This window comes from Amblyraja radiata, chromosome 11 (genome assembly GCF_010909765.2).
Source record: "Amblyraja radiata isolate CabotCenter1 chromosome 11, sAmbRad1.1.pri, whole genome shotgun sequence".
NCBI classification, from domain to species: Eukaryota; Metazoa; Chordata; class Chondrichthyes; order Rajiformes; family Rajidae; genus Amblyraja; species Amblyraja radiata.
In genome coordinates, this window is record NC_045966.1 from 47,757,336 (window position 1) to 47,780,268 (window position 22,933).

Below are 22,933 nucleotides of genomic sequence, written 5' to 3' on the forward strand. Positions count from 1 at the left end.
TCAAAAGCATCAGCATGTTTCAAATCTATGTCATGTCTGTATGCATTATGAATGTTTCCCTTATCTGTGGTCAACAGTTAAATTTGCGGTTGTGCTTGTGTCGACTCGTTTACACGGCATGAAATCACAGAGCTTTAAAATCTTCACGTAGTCACTCACGTGACTCCGAAGTAAAACAGTAAGATTAAACGAGCTTACCAGTTTGAAGTTTGATCTTTATTTTATGAGGAGTTACGATGAGCGATTACGTGCCTACCGCTCCCACCCTCATATTATAAAGGTCATCTGGTAGGTTGTAGTTCTCTCCAATCTTACTATGTTCAGTTCAACTACTGTTATCTGTGATTTCACACCGCTGCTTTGAAAGTTGACGCGCATGCGTTCTGATGGCCTTCTTCGCATAATCGCTCATTGTCACTCCTCATAAAATAAAGATCAAACTGGTAAGTTCTCATTTCATCTTACTATTATATATGTTTCTATAAGAACCCCCTCATCCTTCTAAATTCCAGTGAGTACAAACCTAGTCTTTTCAATCTTTCCTCATATGACAGTCCCACCATCCCAGGGATCAATCTCGTGAACCTACGCTGCACCGCCTCAATCACAAGGATGTCCTTCCTCAAATTAGGAGACCAAAACTGTACATATACTTCAGATGTGGTCTCACCAGAGCCCTATACAAATGCAGAACAACCTTTTTACTCCTATACTGAAATCCTCTTGTTATGAAGGCCTACATTCCATTAGCTTTCTTCACTGCCTGCTGTACCTGTCAGCCCACTTTCAGTGACCGGTGTACAAGGACGCCCAGGTCTCGCTGCACCTCCCCCTTACCTAACCTAACCCCATTGAGATAATAATCTGCCCCCTTGTTTTTGCCACCAAAGTGGATAACCTCACATTTATCTATATTATACTGTATCTGCCACGCATCTGCCCACTCACTCAACCTGTCCAGGTCACCCTGAAACCTCCTAACATCCTCCACACAGTTCACACTGCCACCCAGCTTTGTGTCATCCACAAACTTGCTGGTGTTGCTCCTAATTCACTCTTCCAAATCATTAATATATTTGGTAAACAGTTGCGGCCCCAACACCGAGCCTTGCGGCACTCCACGCGCCACTGCCTGCCATTCTGAGAAGGACCCGTTCACTCCTACTCTTTGCTTCCGGTCGGCTAACCAATTTTCTATCCATGTCAACACCCTACATCCAATACCATGTGCTCTAATGTTGGTCACCAGTCTCCCGTGCGGGACCTTAGCAAAGGCTTTCTGAAAGTCTAGATACACTACATCCACTGGCACCCCTTCATCCATTTTACTTGTCACATCCTCAAAAAATTGCAGAAGATTAGTCAAGCATGATTTCCCTTTCATAAATCCATGTTGACTTGGACTAATCCTTTTACTGCTATCCAAATACCCCATTAATACCTCTTTAATAATTGACTTTCCCACCACCGAAGGCAGGCTAACTGGTCTGTAATTCCCCGTTTTCTCTCTTGCTCTTTTCTTGAAAAGTGGGATAACATTAGCTATCCTCCAATCCATAGGAACTGATCTTGAATTTATTGAACATTGGAAAATGATCACCAATGCGTCCACTATTTCTAGAGCCACCTCCCTGAGGACCCTGGGATGCAGACCATCAGAACACCAGGGGATTTATCATCCTTCAATCCCATTAGCCTACACAATAATATTTCTCGCCTAATTAAAATTTATTTCAGTTCCTCTACCCCCTTAGATGCTCTGTCCTCCAGTACATCAGGGAGATTGTTTGTGTCTTCCTTAGTGAAGACAGATCCGAAGTATCTATTCAACTCTTCTGCCATTTCCTTGTTGCCCATAATAATTTCACCCATGTCTGCCTTCAAGGGACCCACATTTGACTTTGCTACTCTTTTTCCCTTAACATATCTAAATAAGCTTTTACTGTCCTTCTTTATATTCTTGGCCAGCTTCTCCTCGTACATCATTTTTTCAGCCGTATTACCCGTTTAGTTTACTTCTGTTGTCCTATGAAAGTTTCCCAATCCTCTGGCTTCCGGCTACTCTTTGCTGTGTTATACATCTTTTCTTTTAGTTTTATTCTATTCCTAACTTCTCTTGTCAGCCACGATTGCCTCCTACTCCCCTTAGAATCTTTCTTCCTTTGTGGAATGAAATGATCCTGATTCTTCTGGAGTATGCCCAGACATTCCTGCCATTGCTGTTCCACCATCATTCCTGCTTGGATCCCTTTCCAGTCTACCTTGGCCAGCTTCCCTCTCATGCCTTCATAGTCCCCTTTGTTCAACTGCATTACTGACACCTCCGATTTAACTTTCTCCTTCTCAAATTGCAGATTAAAACTAATCATATTATGATCACTACCTCCAAGCGGTTCCTTTACCTCAAGTTCTCTTATCATATCTGGTTCATTGGACAACATTAAATCCAGAATTGCCTTTTCTCTGGTCGGCTCCATTACAAGCTGCTCTAAGAATCCATCTCGGAGGCATTCTACAAACTCTCTTTCTTGGGGTCCTGAACCAACCTGATTTTCCCAGTCTACCTGCATATTGAAATCCCCCATCACCATAGTGGCATTACCTTTGTTACATGCCAGTTTTAACCACTTACACCCTACATCCGGGCTACTATTTGGGGGTCTGTTGATAACACCAATTAGTGTCTTCTTGCCTTTACAATTCCTCAACTCAATCCACAGTGACTCTACCTCGTCAGTCCCTATGTCTTCCCTTGCAAGGGACTGAATTCCAGCCGTCACCAGCAGAGCTACCCCTCCTCCTCTGCCCACCTGCCTGTCCATTCTATAGGATGTATAACCCTGAATATTAAGTTCCCAGGCCCGATCCTCCTGCAGCCACGTCTCAGTAATCCCCACAATGTCATGTCTGCCAACCTCTAACTGAGCCTCAAGCTCATCTACTTTACTTCTTATACTTTGCGCATTCATATACAATACTTTTAATTCCTTACGCATCTCACCTTTCACATCGATCCCTATTACACTTGGCCATACTCTCCTATCCCTTTGTGAGCTTCCTTTCCCGTTAATTCTAGGGGCATTAACTCTCCCTTTACTCTCTTTCCCTTTAACTCCGTCCTCGACTATCCCATTTGACACCCCATCCCCCATATTCAATTTAAAACCACCCGTGTAGCAGTGGCAAACCTGCCTGCCGGGATGCTGGTCCCCCACCTGTTAAGATGCAATCCGTCCCTTTTGTACAGTTCCCCCTTACTCCAAAACAGATCCCAGTGATCTAAGAATCTAAATCCCTGCCCCCTGCACCAGTTTCTCAGCCACACTTTCAGGCCCCGTATCTCCCAGTTCCTGCTCTCGCCAGCACGAGGAACTGGAAGCAAACCGGAGATAACACCATCTGGCAGGTCCTGCTTTTCAGCATTTTTCCGAGCTCTCTAAAGTCACGCTGCAGAATATTCATCCCCTTCTTTCTGACATCGTTTGTGCCGACGTGCACTACCACTTCCGGCTGTTCACCTTCGCCCTTGAGGATTTTCTGCACTCTGTCCATGACATCCTGGATCCTGGCACCAGGAAGGCAGCACACCATCCTCGAATCCCATCTGTTCCCGCAGAAACCCCTGTCCGTACCTCTCACAATGGAGTCTCCAACTACAATGGCGTTGCCTGACGTCGGCCTCTTTGGTTTTGGCTCAACAGCCCTTTTTGCTTCTTGGTTCTTGGTTCTTGGTTTCTTGGTCCTCCAAAATATTCCAAATGGAATTTAAACTGCCACTCAGCCAGCCGCTCAGTGTGATAACGTCTTCTGTCCCGACAGCTTCTATGCGGGTGAACCTGTTCACAAGAGGTACAACACCCAGGGACCTTTGCATTCCATGTTTCCCTCCCTTTCTCACCGTCACCCACCTTCTCTCTTCCAGTACCTTAGGTGTATATAACACACAGTGGACCCAAGTTACAGACTTCTTGGATTTATATTGGAATTGGTAGTCTGCTTGGGCAAGTTTCAAAAATGTTTCTTCACAATTTAAAGGGATTGAGCAGGAAATAAGCAAATGATCAGCACTAAATGTAGGCGGGTTCCCTTTAATTTATTTCATTAGCGGTTCTCACTTGAGCCTCTCTGCTCCCCCTCACCCCCCCCCCCCCCAAGGAGGGTGGAGTGCAACCTCTACCCTCCTCCAGACCTCATCACTTTCACCCAATCAAGAACCCCACACACCCATCACGCAACAGCCTCTCCACCCATTGATCACATGATCGGACAGTACACATCCAACAATCAGTCGACACGACCCACTCCCACCAATCAAATACAAGACAGACGACCAGTCCAAGACACCACCCACTTCCCACCACCACGACTGTCGGCAGCGACCCTCACCCCGAGTCTACTTCCCATTAATGACCCAATCCCCAACACATTGTGATGGTGCTTCAAACTCAGGGAATGCACAGGTGGAGGAGTGGCAAAGGGATTTTTTTTTTTAAATTGTGAATTAACATGTGTTTTATCAGGGCAATTTTTTAATGAGTAAAATACAACTATACTTGAGTAGCAGTTCTATTGAAATTATAGCCCTGTCCCACGGTGCGAGTTCATTCCAAGAGCTCTCCCGAGTTTAAAAAAATCAAACTCGTGGTAAGCACGGAGAATGAACATAGCGGGTACGTCGGAGCTCGTCTCTTAGTGCTGACGGCAGGTACTCGGGAAGACTCGCTAATGGCAGGTAAGCACGGGAAGACTCATGAAGATTTGTCAACATGATGAAAAATGTCCATGAGAGCCCCGAGTACTGACGAGTGGCCATTACCGTATATCTCCGAGTTCGAATGAAGGCAAACTAGGGAGAACTCTTGGAATGAACTTGTACCGTGGGACAGGGGTTTAAATCTTTTTTCAGAGTAAAATATTTGGAGAAACATGTGCTGAAATCAAAGTCTGCATGAAAGTGAGTACTTTAGCCCAATGACTTTACCATTCATATTCCAATATTCAGTCTCCTACCTGTAACTGTGATTAGATCAATGGTGACATATTTATTTGATCCTATGTAACATGTGTAAACTCCAGCATCTGCAAACTGCACGGGGACAATCCTCACACGGAAATTCGTGCCATTCACATTTCCCTCTGTGGTTTTCAGTCGATTCCCAAAGTAACTCATGTCGACATGGATCGGCTCAGACCTGTGAGAAGAATCTATTTCCTTCTCTTGATTTTGGACACGTTGTGATCTCCAAGTCCATTTGGTTTCATTGAGCTCAAGAGAAGCTTCACAAATCAGGTCGAGTTCACTGTGATCTGTGACTGAACGATAAACTGTGTACGCCTTGTTATGTAAATCTGCAAGAGAGGGACAGGGAACAAAGAATTAGATTTCCACAGATAGTGAGATACAGATAATCTGAATTTCCACAGGGACAAATCCCCAGCTCTGGAATGTCAGCTTGGAGGGCCGGACTGAGACAGGAAAGTCGGCTGGGAGCTGCAATACGCTGGCTGCCAGTCCAGGTGCCCATTGTTCAAACGCCGGGCTGTGCACCAAAGTCCATCTTCCCCAGACACACACCCAGCAAAGTGATGCCGGTGGACTGGAGATAATAAACAATCTGTTACCCAGTCTCAGAAATCGATTACAGTGAAATATTTATCACACATTGAACTGGGCATCAGGTTGTTACACAAGGTGAGTCATACAGTGAGAGGGACATGAAGGAACATTATTTGGAAGATGAGAGTGCCACTGAATGTCAGACACTAAGATCACTGGAGTGAGTGACGAACAACACCCAACCCAAGGAAATGGCTCAGCCAACAACTGAATTTTGGTGCAGCTGTACATTATCTTGAATAAGTTAATATTCTCATCTACTCTGGACAGAAGACAACTTGCTTCTCTCCATTGAGTGATGTTATCCCCTTTGATTCATGCAGGTGAATTGAAATTAATTCCTTGGTTCTCCTGTGTAGCTCCATCAATTTTAGTGCCACCATTTTATATTTACACCGTGTCCCAGGTTAAAGGCAATGCCAATATCCTGCAGTGAAAGCCCACGGTGAAGTCAGAGCTCACTGTACAATATGTGGAACAGTTTGATATCAGGAACTATTTAATACCTGCTGCAAGGCAGCTTTGGACTCACCCTGATCCACTTCAACATTGGTGTCTCCAGTGAGAACAATGGAGCCATTTTCCAGCACTTCCCATGTGTACAGATTGGGATTTCCTGCTCCAACATGTTGGATCATCAGATAGACGATGTTATTCAGATGGATCTGATCAGTGTTGTTCCTCCTGTTCTGCTGAGATGAGCCTCTTGGTTTCCAGTGAAGACTGACGGTATCTGGGAGTCTGGAGATGGTACAGCTGAGGGTGATGTCACTGCCCATTACTGGCCTCGGTGAGTCTGCCTCAACTGTGGAAACAGACACATGACGTGTGGTTCAGTCCAGCTTTCTGAACGACTGCGGGCAGAATTGTCTCTTTCCTGCAAACAGACAGTCGGCCGAATGTTGAGCATCCGTGCTCAGTGATGTCATCCACACTTCCTGGTAGTGACCCCTCGTCCCCCTCGTCTCCCACATCTACCCACTGCTCCCGAACAACATCATCCAAAGACATTGAGCAGCTTCCACAGGTAGGTTCCCAGCACCAGCTCTGCCTCCCGCCACCTCACGCAACCCTCCCATGGTCTCTGTGCTGTCGATGACTTGGCTAACAATGGCCTGGTGAAGCAAGGTCACTGCTGCTGACCTTGAGGAAGCTGCTACAGAGGTTGGGCCCTCTCTGTGGCCAGGACTTCACTTTCCCAGTGTCAGGGCCAGTTTATGGGAATATCTGTCGTAAACATGGCCATCATATTACCAGAGCTGACATTCATATTAAACCCTCCCCAGTGACGGAAAATGAAGAACGGAAAACTGAAAGTTAATGTTAATATTTTAACAATTTACAGAATTCAATATGTTGGAACACAGATCTTAGATATTGATGTAGCTAAAATATAAGCATTTTTGACAACATGCTCCAAGAGCCACACCTCATCTTTGGTCTGGGCAAGTTGCTACCTTCTATTGTCAATATGGAACTTCCATCTACATAAGGATTATTACCGTCAGGCATCATTGTTTTCCATTTCCTCTCTGTGTAGAGAGTGTGTCGCAGTCGGCCAGAACCACATCATCAACAAATTACTCAGCTACAGTGACTTGATCTTATCCCACCTGCCACAGGTCTTCTCTCTATCAGGAGAAGTTCCCTGGTTTCACCACATTTCAATGCTGCCTGGGCTGCCGTCTTCCTCAAGTCTTTCCCAGAAATCTTGACTGTTTCTCTTTCCGCAAATGCTGCCTGACTTGCTGTGAAATTTTCCAGCCATTTCTGTTATTGAATTAGAATGAATGGTGGGGTGGAGGTGTGGGGGTAACAGCGCAGTAAAATGGCTAAACATGTCATTAAAAATTTGATGATTACACCCACATCTGTCAGTCTTGGCCGTTTCCAAATTGTGGGGATATTCATCAATTCATTAACTCTGCAGCATTGTTTGTACAAAACTCATCAAATAACTGACCTAATTCCAACAATCTGTCACAAATTTGTGGAAAACGTTATGGAAAAACACATTTGTCTACCCTTTCTGTTCCTTGTCCGACATACCTTTGATCACAAATAGTTCCCACTGTCTCAGGATTTTCCCACTGGGCTGTGCCTGATTCCAAGTGAAGAGCCCTGCAAGTTCAAAGATGGGTTTCCTGATCCTCAGATTAAGGGTACCCCAGTCCATATGCATACTCTGGGAAATGCCTGGTATTTGATTGTACTCATCACTCCATTGTACGGCCCACTGCTGATCTTCTCTGTGAAAAGTAGCCAATTGCTTTGTGGTTTGTTGCCCTGAGTGTGGCCTCCATTCCAAGTCAATGGGACCATTTCCAGGACTGTCTGGTCCTTTCAACACATAGTTGCCTTCCTGGTGGAAAAAGTAAATAGTAGTCCCTGCCAGAAAAGCAAAATAGTGTTTTAATATCGGACGATAACTTCTCAATCTGATCTATGTCGTACTGAATACTGTGAAATTGTTTTCTTTAAAAAGGTTGTTAGTTATAGTTTATAGAATGATAGAATTTTATAGCAGTGAAACAGACCCTCTAACCCAGCCCAGCGATGTCGACCAGTGCACTCTTCCATATTTGTCCCATCTGTTTGGTCAATTGTCCGCAATGCCAATGTGATTCAAGTGTGATTTGCCCAGCAGTTTTAAATAAAACTATATTTTACAACAAGCAGTGAAGTACATCCATAGAACAGCTTACCATTGCATCACTAATGTAACAATACATCACAGTTAAGCTAGAGGTTTTATAATTTGACAAGCACATGAGATTGGCATCAGAGGAGAGCAGAAATGGTACACAGTTACCACAAGTAATGATGTTTGGTTTAGTTTTGTTTAGTTAGTTTCAAGATGCAGTGTGGAAACACGTCCTTTGTCCCACCAGGTGCATGATGGCCACTGATCAGTTCTATCCTACACACAAGAGACAATTTACAGACCTACAATCCTGCAAATCTTTGCAATGTGGGAGGAAACCGGAGGATCTGGAGAAAAGCCATACGATCACAGGGAGAACGTACAAACACCATACAGCCAGCACCCTTGGTCAGGATTGAACCCAGGTCTCTGGCACTGTTCACCAGCCCTTGTGAATGTGTGAATTCAGATTATTGAACATATGGTTTGGGGGAAGAGTTTGAGAGGAGCTGAGATACATGATAGTGTGGGGAGATTGTATGGACATTTCACAGTCTCCCAGTGTAATCAAGTCTTCTATGAGAAAAGTGGAGGGAGGGCTGGGTGACCCAACAATGACCAATGGAGATGGGGCAGAGGAGGGCAGGTTTATTTGCAAACAGCCAGCAGCCATGTCCAATCATCGATGGCAACAGGAGACAGAAGGCGATGACAGAGAGTTATTTTTACACCTGGATGCCTGTTACTAATGGTGACTAATGGTGTTCCACAAGGATTGGTCCTGGGACCTTGTTGAATCTAATGTACACAAATGTCTTGCAGTGGATAGCAGTGGATTTGGCAGGCAAGATTAGTGAAGTTGTTGATAGTGTGGACAGTGGTCTTATTCTGCAGATAGATGTCAATGTGTTGGTGAAATGTGCTGGGAAATGAAAGATGGATCTTAATTCAGAATTTGTGAGGTGATGTGTCCTAGGGGCACAAATGGGGCTAGGACATACACCATGAATTACAAGGTCTGACAAATTATTGAGAAACAGAGGGACATTGGAGTAAGTCCATTGATCCTTGAACGTGGACACACAAATAGATAATGTGGATGGAAAGGCATACGGGATAGTGTGTTCATCAGTCAGGACATAGATCACAGAAGTAGGGAAGTTATGCGGCAGATGTGTAAATTTTGGTCAGACCTCAGCTGGAGTACTGTATGCAGTCTGGTCACCAAATGACAGGAAGGATGTGGTAGCACTGGAGAAGGTATAGAGGAGATTGACAGGATGCTACTTGAGAAGAGATTAGATAAGCAAAATCTATTTGCCATGGAGTTGAGGTCTCTGACGGGACATTATTGACATGTATAACTGGTCAACATGGGTGAAATGGGTAAGCGGCCCATTCCAATGCTGCATGATTCTATGATTGCACAGTTTTAGTACCACAGGTGGCAGGACTGCTTATGTAAACAGCGTTCTCCATCCAGATATCCTGAACACTCCAGGGTCCAGCTGTGCTCCGAGTGAGGAGGATCAGTGAGATGGTCTCTCTGTGTTCAGCATTGGTCAGTATGGGCATGATGGACTGTGGGCAGTGATTCCGGCAGTGGAATTGGTTCAGGGTCCAATGGAAAGGCTCTGTTTTGCTGACAGGACCCAATGCTTGTCCCAGCTCTGTCACTTTCCCACTTTCCCATCAGTGACACATAGAAAGGTGAAGTTTCAATATTAACCCAGGGGCACGGAGTAATCCCACGGTCCATATTCCCAGGCACTACACCACAGCTGAGCATCCCACATAGGCTGTAAAGGAGGAGTGAATACTGGCAAATAGTGCAATAAGTGACATCAAAATGTGATCCTGATTCTAAGTATAAAGAGCAAATCCTGAGTCACTTACCACTGGTCTCCTGATAGTACGGGACTAAAAGCCAGGGCAGGTCTTGATGAAACAAACCACATCTCCAGTTCCCTCTGCCTCTATCAACTTTATGAACCAGACTTAGTGATTTCTCTTCCACAGTCAGTGTCTTTTCTCCAACACTTTTGCCATCGCCATTGATCCAAACCAGTCTTATTAACTCATTGATGTGGGACACAGAGCAGGTCAGTGTAACGTTGTCTCCCTCAGTCATTGCATCAGACGGTTCAGCTGTGACTGTGGAAACAAGCAGTTTGATTACACTTTCAACAATCAATTCATCCGTAAAAACAGTGGCAGCATTATGTCTCCTACCTTTCACTGTGATTAGATCAATGGTGAGAAATGGATATGTTCCTGTTGAACATTTGTAAACTCCGGCATCTTCAAACAAAACTGGGACAATCCTCACACTAAAATCCTCGCCTTTGACGTGTTTCACTGAGGTCATCAGTCGATTCCTAAAAGCGGTATTGGTGACATTGATGGGTTGAGAGAGTGTTGCTGATGCTATTACTTCGTCCTGGTCTTTTAGGCGACTATATGTCCAGGTCCACACGTCAAAAGAAGTGTCGGAACCAGGAAGACAATAGCAAACCAGCTGGAGTTCACTGTGATCTGTGCTGGTGCGGTAAAGTGTGTGACGTTTGGTGTATAAGTCTATAGCAGAGAGACAAAAGAATAGAACTCCTTTCAGCATCACAGTTACTGAGGCACAGGTGTTATCAGGTAAAAATTCCCAAACAGATTTTTATTAAAATTCTTTGTATTTTGTTCATCTGATAAGTTTCAAAATGTGACTTCTTGCATGAATTCCACACCAAAACACTTCAGGTTTTTTCTAAAAATAAAACAGATGCCCACTACAATACAGGCACCAGGCCACCATCTCCCAGAATGTCACTGATCTCATCATCTCTGGCGATCGCCCATCCACAGCCTCCAACCTAATCGTCCACCAGCCCCTATCTATCTCCTTCTGAAACACCACAAACAGAGCAGCCCTGGCAGACCCATTGGTTCTGCCTACCCCCGCCCCACATAAATCATTTCCTCCTCTTGTCCAGTCGCGGAGTTCTGAACTGGAGCAACAGCAACTCATATTCTGCTGGAATAGCTTGCAACCCAATGATACAAACATTGAATTATCCAGTGTTTGGTTACTAACATGTAAACGTCCACCTCCCCCCACATGTCTTCTATCGTTATCATATCACATTTGTTCACAATTTTATCTCTGGCCTTTGTCCGACTATTTGTTAATCAACAACCCCCCCCCCCCCCCCCCATCACCTATGTCCCCCTATCACTTGCAGGCCTTGTCACACCCCCAACCCTCTTACAGCTTTCTCCCCCTTTTACAATCAGTCTGAAGAAAGGTGTCGACCCAAAACGCGGGTCAGGCAGCATCCTGAGATATTGCCGGATCCGCCATTATTCAGCACTTTGTCTCTTTTTTGTAAATCAGTATCTGCAGTTCTTCATGTCTACAATATATTGGATGGTGATCCTTCCACGTCAGACCCCGGCAGAGTTTGCAACCCTCGTGTCCGTGTTAATGTCTACACAGCAGAGACAGTTCTACAGGGAGCTTGGGGGAGAGATGAAGAGCACAGGGTGACCAGGTTACAGAACAAGATGGTGTGAACACATTAACCTGGAATCACAGGAGGACTGACATCTTCATGGGGTGGGTTTTACATAATTATGAGCTGGTCTGGCATCTTAGTGAATCCCCCGTGGGAATGGTGAACGTCTCCTGACCCTCTCACTCACCCTCATACAGAACCAGCATGTTGCAAACATCAGCCCTACCCCACATTCTGTCACATTCCTCTGTCCACCAGCTGCCTCCTTCCTCTCTTTGCATCCAATTCCAACCTTCCCTTCATTCCCATTATTCCCACCATCCCTCTCCCATTCACACCCATTGATTCCCAGCCCTTCCCTCTCCCTGGGTCCTGCTTCCAGCTGAATGCTGATCTGAAGCCCGAGTCTGGAGCAGCTGGAATCACTTCAACCTGAAGAAGAGTTCTGACCCAAAACGTCACTTATTAATTTTCTCCAGTAATGCCCCACTGAGTTACTCTTACTAAACATATTAAATTCATTCTTTCAGTATTGTGTATCTGTCAAACAGAGATGAACAGGCAGCTGCTCCACAGGGAGACTTTCTGGAAGCTTCTCCGTGAACACTGAAGCATTTTGTACAAATGAGATTTTGGACAAAAACTACAATTCTTTACGGGGTGCACCCATGATATTATAATAAGCACCAATGGTACAAGTGTATGTTCAATATCTAATATGAGGTATTGACACTCACCCACAGTAACATTAAAATTGGCGTTACTTGTATGAACGATTTTTCCATTTTCCCGCACTTCACACACATACAGCTTCCCATCCTCCACTGTAACATGTCGAACCATCAGATAGACCGTGTTATTCAGGCGGATCTGATCCGTGTTGCTTGTGTTCTGCTGGGATGAGTCCATTGGTCTCCAGTGAAGACTGACTGTATCTGACAGTCTGGAGATGGTGCAGCTGAGTGTGACGTCACTGCCCAGCAGAGGGCGCTGTGGACTTGCCTCAACTGTGAAAAACAGATCAATGAGATTCAGAGTGAGTAGTGGTGTGTACAGTCCAATGACTGGGCTCAATCTCACCTCAACTGATAACGTAGACATAAAGTGAAGAACAACTTCTTTCCCAGTGATTTCAGACTCTTGAACCAATCATCACCTTCACTCGCACTTCCTGGTGGTGCTGTCACATGTTCTTGCAGTTATTGCACCTTAGTTTTATTTTGCGTTCATTCAGACAGCTCTGAAAACTCTGCACCGTTCTGCTGTGTTGCATTTATTGTGTTTATAATTTTATCCATCATTAACTTTTACTCAATGAGCTTCATGTGAACAAAAATGTATTTTCATCCTGGTGTTTATGACAATAAACTCATCTGAACCAGTATCGGTCAACACAGTTACGTTGTTGCTGTTCAATACATTTATTCAAATATTAAAGTAATATTTACAAGACAATAAAACACAACACAACCCACCACCATAATACAAGCCAAATAATAAACTATTATACAACTATCTTACAGTCCTTGTCTAGGATGCATTCAACCCCCCGCGGTGCCCAACGGTCCCAGAATTCCCCCAGAGTTCATAGTCCCTCTCCAAAACCACCTGGGCACGGACGTAACCCCGGAAAAGCGGCAGGCAGCTGGCTCGGGCAGAGCCCTCATCCACCTGGCGCCATGACTCGCAGGTGGCCAGCTTGGCCAGGCCTATGAGAGAAGGTAAAAACTGGCTTTGCGGGGCTGGGAAACTATATGGTTGGAGGCTGTGGAAGGCAGACAGCCAGAAGTGATGAAATTAGTGATGGTGTTAGTCCACACCCTCAACAACTTCTCCTTTGACTCATCTCACTTCCTCCATGTTCCAGGCGTAGCAATGGGCACCCGCATTGGCCCCAGCTATGACTCCCTATTATAATAATAATAATAATAACTTTATTTATAAAGCACTTTAAACAACTGCAGTTGCCACAAAGTGCTGTACATGAGAACTCATGAACAAAAAGCTATTACAAACAATTAAAAACCATTAAAAACCGTAAAACGAAGGACTATAAAAAACACACTAAAAATTAAAAGACATTAAAAGCACTAAAAACAGGAGCAATGCCTCAGCCAGTGTCGAAAGCCAAAGAATAAAAATGTGTTTTTAGGGAGGATTTGAAGATGGACAGTGAGGGGGCCTGTCTGATGTGCAGCGGCAAGGTGTTCCAGAGTGCCGGAGCAGCAACAGAAAAGGCTCTATCCCCTCTGAGCTTCCGCATAGACCTTGGTACCTCAAGGAGCAGCTGATCAGCTGACCTGAGGCACCGGGCAGGAGCATATAGGTGGAGCAGCTCAGAGAGGTAAAGCGGGGCGAGCCCATTCAACGATTTAAAAACAAATAAAATAATTTTGAAATGAACTCGAAAGTGCACTGGGAGCCAATGAAGGGAGGCCAAAATTGGCGTAATGTGCTCCCTCTTTCGAGTTCCGGTCAAAAGCCGAGCGGCAGCATTTTGAACAAGCTGGAGACGAGCCAATGAAGCTCGTGCGACTCCAGAGTAGAGTGCGTTACAGTAATCCAGCCTAGATGTAATAAAGGCATGGACTACTGTTTCAAAATGCTGCCGCTCGAGAATGGGCTTCACCTTTGCCAGCTTCCTTAGGTGAAAGAAGCTGGACTTAACCACCGCGCCTATTTGTTTATCTAGTTTAAAATCACCGTCCATCCTAAAACCCAGGTTCAAAACGGTTGGCTTTACAGACAATGCCAGTGGACCCAAGTCAACAAAGGGAGGTTCACGGCAGCCATTGGGGCCATTGAACAATCCCTGTTTCAGGCGTACACTGGCCATATCCCCAAACTCTATCTTCATTACATTGATGCTGCATCGTTGCTAACTCATGCACCCATGCAGAACTCATGGAACATCCACTTCACCACCAATTTTCATCCTGCTTTCATATTTTCTTGGACCATCTCTGACACCTCCCTTCCCTTTCTTGATATCACAGTCTCCATCACAAGAAATACATTATTGACTGACATCAATTACAAACCCACTGACTCCCACAACTATCTCAACTACACTTCTTCCCACCCTGCTTCCTGCAAAGACTCTATCCCCTACTTTCAATTCCTCCTTTTACGCCGCATCTGCACTCTAGATGAGGTGTTCCATACCACAACATACGAGATGTCCTCATTCTTTAGGCAACGGGGTTCCCCTCTCCCATCATTCATGAGGCCCTCACTCTTGTCTCCTCGGTACTCCACAGCTCTGCCCTTGCGTCCTCTCCACCCTAGTCACAACAGAGACAGAGTCCCACTAGTCCCATCAGCAGTTGTACACAACACATAATCCTCCTAAATTTTGCCACCACCAACGGGATCCCACCACTAGCCACATTTCCCCATCTCCAACCCTTCCCACCTACCGCAGAGACCGTTCCCTCTGCAACTCCCTGGTTAACTCATTCCTTCCCACCCAAACCACCCACTCCCCAGATACCTTCCCCTGCAACCGCAGAAGATGCAACACCTGTCACTATACCTCCTCCCTTGGCTCTGTCCAGGGACCCAGAAAGCTATTTCAGGTGAGGCAGAGGTTTACTTGTACCTCCTCCAACCTAATCTACTGTATTCGTTGTTCAAGATTTGGACTCTTTTACATCGGCGAGACCAAAGGCAGACTGGTCGATTGTTTCACGGAACACCATCGTTCAGCCCACGTGAACCAACATGATCTCCCAGTTGCTGGACACTTCAATTGACCTACCCATTCCTACACAGACCTTTCTGTCCTCGTTCTCCTTCATTGTCAGAGTGAGGCTAAATGCAAATTGGAGGAACAGCATCTCATATTTCACTTGGGCAGCTTACAGCCCAGTGGTATGAATATTGATTTCTCTCACTTCAGGTAGCCCCTGCATTCCCTCGCTCTCCATCCCTCCCGCACCCTATTCACACTAGCTTCTCATTTTCACCCTACAAACAGCCTGTTTCCTTTATCATCGTCACTTTTGTGTATATCTTTCATTCATTGTTCTTTATCTCTCCACATCATTGTCTATATCTCTCGTTTCCCTTATTCCTAACCAGTCTGAAGAAGAAGGATCTCAACCCGAAACGTCACCCATTCCTTCTCTCCAGATATGCTGCCTGTCCTGTTGAGTTACTCCACACTTGTTGCGTCTATTGCCAGTGGTATGGCTTGTTGGTCACTGTTTAAATAAGGACATTTCTTTTTGTAGCAAGGGAAGATTGTAATCTAAGTTGTATTGTATTGCATTTATTTTTGTACGGTTTATTATAATAATGATAATACTATACAATATATTATTTCTATTGAAGTCATTATATGGCTACTAATGTTATTATAATTATTTCTATTGTTGTCATTATAAGGCTACGAATTATATTATAATTATTGTATTAGATATTTATGAGTTAGTCTTATGAGTTAGTCTTTTGGTTCCTGCTGTTGTATTGGGGAATTAATTTGTGGAGCGTATAAAAGACCCTGGAGGACATGTTGATTTACCTGCTACTGCGATTGTCTGTGACCAAAGAAAAGTGAAGAAACTAAAGGGCCTGTCCCACTTACGTGTCCTTGGCACGCAAATTACGCGACCTCATGGTCACGTTGAGCCGTGACGGTCCCACGAGGGTCGCGCGCAATTTAATGCGTACACACTACCGTCTGGAGCGCGTGACGTCATTTGAAGATGGACACAAAGTAACTCTGTGGGAATGGCAGCAACTCTGGAGAGAAGGAATGGGTGACGTTTCGTGTCGAGGCTCTTCTTCAATCTGAAAAGAAGGCTCTTGACTCCAGAGATGCTGCCGGTCCCGCTGAGTTACTCCTGCATTTTGTGTATACCTTCAATTTTCTTGGCCCCGCTCTGGGAGTAGAAGTGGGGGCAATTCCGGACTGCAACAGCCGTGAGCCCCAGGCCGAGCTCGGTGATCGTTTGCCTGCTTCTGCTGCTGTTGCAGGTGAGAAATTGCATCGCGCCAGCGTCTTGGGCCGGTCCCACTTTGGCCGTCAGTTATGCGACAGGCCGTTGGCGCGCAAAGATTTTGCTTGCTACAGAAATTTCGGGGCCCCGCACGATGTCGCGCACAACTACATACCCCTCCTCTCAGTGTGACCGGCCCCGCGTGGCCATAGGATGCCCGTGCGCCTCAACGCGACCACGAGGTCGCGCAATTTGCGTGACAATGTTACGTAAGGGGCACAGGCCCTTAACTGTAGCCCCATTATTACCCACAGCCCAGAGTGACTGGAGTATTAACATCAAAACATAGGTTTACATGTGACTTTAAATACAGAGAAACACATTATTGATCCGTGTCTCACCCACTCACCTTTGATCCCAAATATTTCATATTGTTTCAGGATTTGCTTCCTCGGTTGTGTTTTAGACAAAGTGAAGAATCCCGCCCATTTAAATGTGTTGTTTTTTATTGTCAGATTACAAGTACTGGCATCCACATCCACCTCCTGGGTCTTGTCTCTGTCTCTCCAGCCATCGCCCCACTGGATGGTCCAATGCTTGTCCGCTCTGCTGCCAGTTAACACTGTCTGGATTCCATGCCCTGAGTGTGGTTCCCATTCCCAAACAATGACGTTGCTCCCAGGATTGTCCGGTCCTTTTAACGTAATGTTGCCTCCATTTTCCAAGAAATAAATCAGATTTCTGATTTCTGTTGGAAAGAGCAATGAAGGAATTTAGGGGGGGGGGGAGTGGTGGGGGGAGGGGAGGTTGTGGTGGGGGGGGTTACCGGGGACGGTCCAGTGACGGTTATGCAGCGCTTGCGTTTGGCAGCGTTTGTGGTTGCGGGGACACGGGTTTGATCCTGACTGCAAACGAGACGCGGTTCTCCGGATGAGAGCCGGTCCAGTCTCTCTCCCCCCCCCCCCCCCCCCCCCCCCCCCGGCCTGGTCTCCCCCTCGCCCGGTCTTTATTATTCTGAAATAAAGTTTATTTTTGAATATAAAAAAATGTGAGGTTTGAAGTGTGCAAGGATTCTGCATTTCCCCATATCACATTCAGGACCTGATGCAAAATTCAGAGAAATGGTCAAGGCTGCATGAAGAGCTGTCTTGCAATTTAACCACAATGATTCGTCTATTCTGAGCTCTGGGCTGTTTCTCTTCCTGATTTTTTATCTCAACTAAATTTCACAATGTGTAAATAAATATCAGAAGTGTGAAGGACAAATAAAACATCAAACCATCCCAAAACCTATTGAAACAAGCAAAAGAGAACCAGGGGTTCTCCCGCCCGGTCTCCCCCCCACCCATCCACCCCCTCGGTCTCTCCCCCACCCCGATCTCTCGAGGGGCGCTGAGCTGATTTGTGTAAACAGGGCTTTATTTCCTCTGTGGTTTCGATAGTACTATAGTAAGGAAATACTGTTTTAAAACTATTAATTTGTTGCATTTATTTTTCCTTTGTAAAAAGCTGCGATATTTTTCTCGTTTTTATTAGTTCATGCCTACATGAGTGAGCGAGATCGCCAAGATAAATGATACGCATTTTTTTTTTCTTGAGGTTGTGGGGAGTGAAATTAAGTGTTTGATTTCTATAACTTTCAATAGACTTTAAGGAGTTCTTTGGACTGATTTAAATTGCTGTAGCTACAGCAAGAGCTACAAGTACAGCTTTTCATCCCATATTTTTTAACCCCCTCTCTGCTAAGAAAATCTTCAAAGCTTCGACTTTCCATGACATAAAATCTTCCAGCTTCATATCTTGGAACTTTGAATCAACCATGACAAAAGACAAAAAATCGGACCAAAAGTATACTCACTGTATCTATAACGCTGAGATCTATTTACTGTGATAGCTTACTACCTTTGACAAATCCCATGATTCCTTGCGTTATTCAGAATACAGAACTCACTTATTGTTTGAGGCAGCACGACGGAACTGTGTGGGAGCGTGAAGTGAAGATATTGCGGGTGATTCTTGGGCAGCGACCTGTGCAACAAGCTCACAGGTGGGAATATCTCCCTGAGGGGAGGCAGTTGATGCGAGGGGCTCAGGAATGGAGCTCCAAAAAGGATGGCATGGATTTGTGAGCAGCAGCACATTCAGGGATGTGAAGAGGAAAGTGAGATTGACAAAAGGGTGCGGGTTTACACGGACAATGATAAAGTGCAGCAAGGTGATTGTGACCGGTGAAGTGAAAGCACTTACTCTGTGTAGAAACAGATCGAAGCAGGAAAACAAAGACACCGAACATCAAACCATCTGGAAAACCGCTGCAGAGAAACTTCGGCCTCATTTCGTGGATTCCCTGTGAGAAATAACGTGCAGTTTTATACTGAGCCTATCTGAGACACATATCTTCAGCACATTTGGACTACAAGTTGATCGGACACTGAAGGTGGCAGCACAAGTAGATAGGGTGGAAAAGAATGTGTATGGTATGCTTGCCTTCAATGCTAAGGCCATTGAACATCAGAGTCAGGAGGTCATGATGCAGCTCTATAGGACTGGTAAAGAAAAAAAAAGTTGAACATTTCTCATTTTTAATGTTTCCATTAAATGTGGACACTTTCATGCCATCCTGAATTATCCTTCAACTGACCCAATTGTGAGCCACTCCAGAGTCACCCACATTATTGTGCCCCGTGGTCATGTACAGCACACACTGTATAAGGATCGCAGGTTGTCTCTCCTTGAGGACGCTGGTAATACAGAGACAGGATTCTGTTTACTTGTTTTTATAGACAAATCTTCAAATGCATTATTTTTGTTCTGGTGCTGCCCACTGTGGGTCAAACGCTGGATTATGAGGACAGGAACATTGCCCCATGTCCCACACACTGTTACTGTGCTGAGGAATAAAACAACGATATGACAAAGAGAGGTCCATCTAGGAATGAGGCTGATTGACCCATTCCAGACTGCAGGATAACGTGCTGAGGGACGCACTGAAGCTTTGTACAAACAACTTATAGACTCTGTTAGGAAGGATCACTGTCTTGGGTCCTTCCCCTGCTGGTCATTGAGAACAGGTGAGTCACCCATACAAGGGAAGGGATATCACCCCAGTAGTGGCAAATAACAGTCAATGGCGTATTGTGTAAAGATAGGTGCAAACACTACTGAGTGTGACACTATTGAATGTATAGACACCAAGAGTGTGTTAGTTTTGTATAGAAATGTGGAACTGCAGATGCTGGTTTACCAAAGAAATACATAAAATACTGGAGTAACTCAGTGTCAGGCAGCACTCCTGGAGGACAAGGATAGTTTCGAGTCGGGACCCTTCAGACTAGTTTCGTATATATGTTTTATTCTGAAATAAAGTTTATTTTTGAATATAAAAAAATGTGAGGTTTTAAGGGTGCAAGGATTCTGCATTTCCCCATATCACATTCAGGACCTGATGCAAAATTCAGAGAAATGGTCAAGGCTGCATGAAGAGCTGTCTTGCAATTTAACCACAATGATTCGTCTATTCTGAGCTCTGGGCTGTTCTCTTGCTGATCTTATATCTCAACTAAATTTCACAATGTGTAAATAAATATCAGAAGTGTGAAGGACAAAGAAAAAATCAAACCATCCCAAAACCTATTGAAATAAGCAAAAGAGAATCAGGGATGGATTATTTGTCACTTTGAGCCTGTTTAATCATTCAAAACAATATCATATTCCAATTCTCTCCGGATAAATTTTGATGCATTTTATGTCAAATAAATCTATCCCCTACTTAACAAGATTCAGTGACCTGCGATCCACCATTTTCTGTGGGGTGAATTTAAATGGCTCGGCATTTTCACAATGAAGAAATTTCTCAGCCCTAAATGTCTCACCCCTTATCTTGAGTCCAAAACCCCTTGTTCCAGATCCTACAGTCACTGGAAATATCCTTACGTATCGAGTCTGTCTAGCTCTGTCTAGCTCTGCTTTGAATTTAGTTTAGTTTAGAGAGGTCCTGTTAAGTCTTCCAAACTCCAGTAACTGCTGGCTCAGTTAGCTCCTCCTCTCCTTACACATTAGTCCTGCCTTGGCTGTATTCCCTTTGTGGCTGAAAAACCCTTTCTCCGGTAAGGAGAGCACAAAGACATGTCTGGAGAGACATGGGCCAGGTGCAGCCAATTGTGATGGGGTCAGTTGGACATGTTGGTCAGCATGTGTGCGTTGGGTCAATGTGTCTATTTCCATGCTCTACAGCTCTATGACTCTCTGCTGCAATATCTGTGTATATTTGACAAGTAACTCGACTGACTGAGATCGTCTGGAAACCTCTTTGCATCCTCTTTGCTTCTATTTATTCTCAGTTTCATGTCATCAAACTTAGAAACATTAAATTTGTTTCCTTGTCAATACCATTGATGAACATTGAAAATAATGGACTCAAGAACTGGCTTGATTCTGGATCATTTATCACCAGCTGCCATCCTAAAGAAGTCTCCTCTCTGTTTCCTGTCTGCCAAATAAATTTCAATTCAAACCTGTTGCCTAATCCACATATTTTAACATTCAAAGACCTTCCGAAAATTCAACACATCCACTTGTTCTCCCTGAAACAAACAAAAACAATCTGCTGGGGGGATTCAGTGGGTCAGGCAGCGTTCATCGAGGAAAATGTGCAGGTGACCCTGTATCGTGGCCCTTCTTTAGTTGCGAATGATCATCTGTCCATTTACTTACACAGATGATTCCTGATCCACAAATTCCCTCCAGCAGTTTGCTCTTTGCTCGTGTTTCCAGCATCTGCAAACTCTTCGGTCTCCACATCTTCTCCCTTATCTATTCTACATGGTACATCACAATAATCTCCAATAGATTGGTTTGCCATGATTTTGCTTACATAAATTCAAAAAGACATTGTCTTATCGCATAAATTATTGTTAAATATCCAAACACTGTTTTGGAACCCGGAAACACCAAACCAGGTTGGAAATTGAAATATTTTCATCCAGCAGGTATCAAACAGGAAATGTAATATGTCGAAAAGAATAAAGAGCAATCATTTAGTTGAAACACGGCTATTTTAATTTTTAATCAGTAGGAAGTAGCAAAAATATGAAAACAGCACAATTTTTGGTTAACACCAACAATGCAATAGGAGAAGACATTTAAAAATAAAATTTGAAGAAGTACATAATTTTGCAAACTACATTTTCAATCATTTAATCCTGTCCAATTAAACCACTTTAAAGCAATGAAGAATAATGTCTGAAGTTTACTGACCTTCTGCAGGGGGACTTGTGCGGAATTCCAGAGAAGCAGCAACGTGGCTTTGAGCCCAGCACAGGACAAGCTGAGGTTCCCTCACTCTGCATAGTAACTGACGCTGCCTCTTGTCAAACTAAATGACACTCCCCCTCCAGCTCAGGTTTCCTGCACCACTGGTGTTGATCCAAAATGGGTTAAAATATAGAATTATACAACGAATAAAGATAGGGATGTTCAAAATGGGAATGTTTTGAGATCAAAGAGATTTCACCTGGAATTGAACGCACCCATGTGGTTTTGATCATATCTGATGGATTTCTAATGGGAGAGCTCCAGGTGCTTTGCTGCATTCTGCTGGGTGTGTGAAGTAATGAGCAGCTGAGAGAGAGTACAAGCAGTCCAGGAAGGTCCTACCACAGTGATGAAAAACTCACACTGCCACATCCATAAGGGGTTGTGTTCATTAACATGCTGGCGATTCCATCACACCCATTGGGACAAACTGAACCATTTCCAGAGAGGATTGGGGACACTGTGTGGGAGCACCTTCAACAAAAGGATTGTAGAACATCAAGAAGGCAACTCACCATCACCTTTTCCAAGGCAGTTAGCGATGGATGATAAAATATTAATTATCTGCCACAATTTATCCCAATCACCGACAATGACACTTGAGCTGCTCTGTCTGTTAGTTACTATCCTTATAATAAATGCATCCTCAGCACACATGCACCATGATCTGTTCTCAAAGTATTTTTAAAAACGACATAAATAAAATTATATGGAATTACTTTTTCTGAAAATATAAAGGGGAAATAGAGAAGTTGTTTCTGAAGATAGCATCAGCGTAAAAGAGGAAGGATCTGTGTTAAGCCCTGTTTACACTTCTGCTGCAAAACTCAGCAAGTGCCCCACAGATACATTTGCACCAGATAAGACAGGGGGTAATCCCAGTGTTTAAAATGTGAGTTTGACGGACAGT

The 22,933-nt window shown here is 44.4% G+C and overlaps 1 protein-coding gene across 1 annotated transcript in view; it reads right to left on the reverse strand.

Moving 5' to 3' along the window:
* The window catches only part of LOC116978604, a 37,543-nt gene extending 15,502 nt beyond the window's left edge, over window positions 1-22,041 (reverse strand). Inside the window, exons 1-5 of the mRNA XM_033029870.1 lie at window positions 21,967-22,041; window positions 18,958-19,057; window positions 17,120-17,458; window positions 6,150-6,422; window positions 5,011-5,349 (exon numbers count right to left, since the gene is read on the reverse strand). Of these exons, the coding sequence (XP_032885761.1) occupies window positions 5,011-5,349; window positions 6,150-6,422; window positions 17,120-17,458; window positions 18,958-19,045 (1,039 nt within the window). The 5' untranslated portion in view covers window positions 19,046-19,057; window positions 21,967-22,041. The remainder of the gene's footprint in view (window positions 1-5,010; window positions 5,350-6,149; window positions 6,423-17,119; window positions 17,459-18,957; window positions 19,058-21,966) is intronic.
* Window positions 22,042-22,933: the final 892 nt, after the last annotated feature.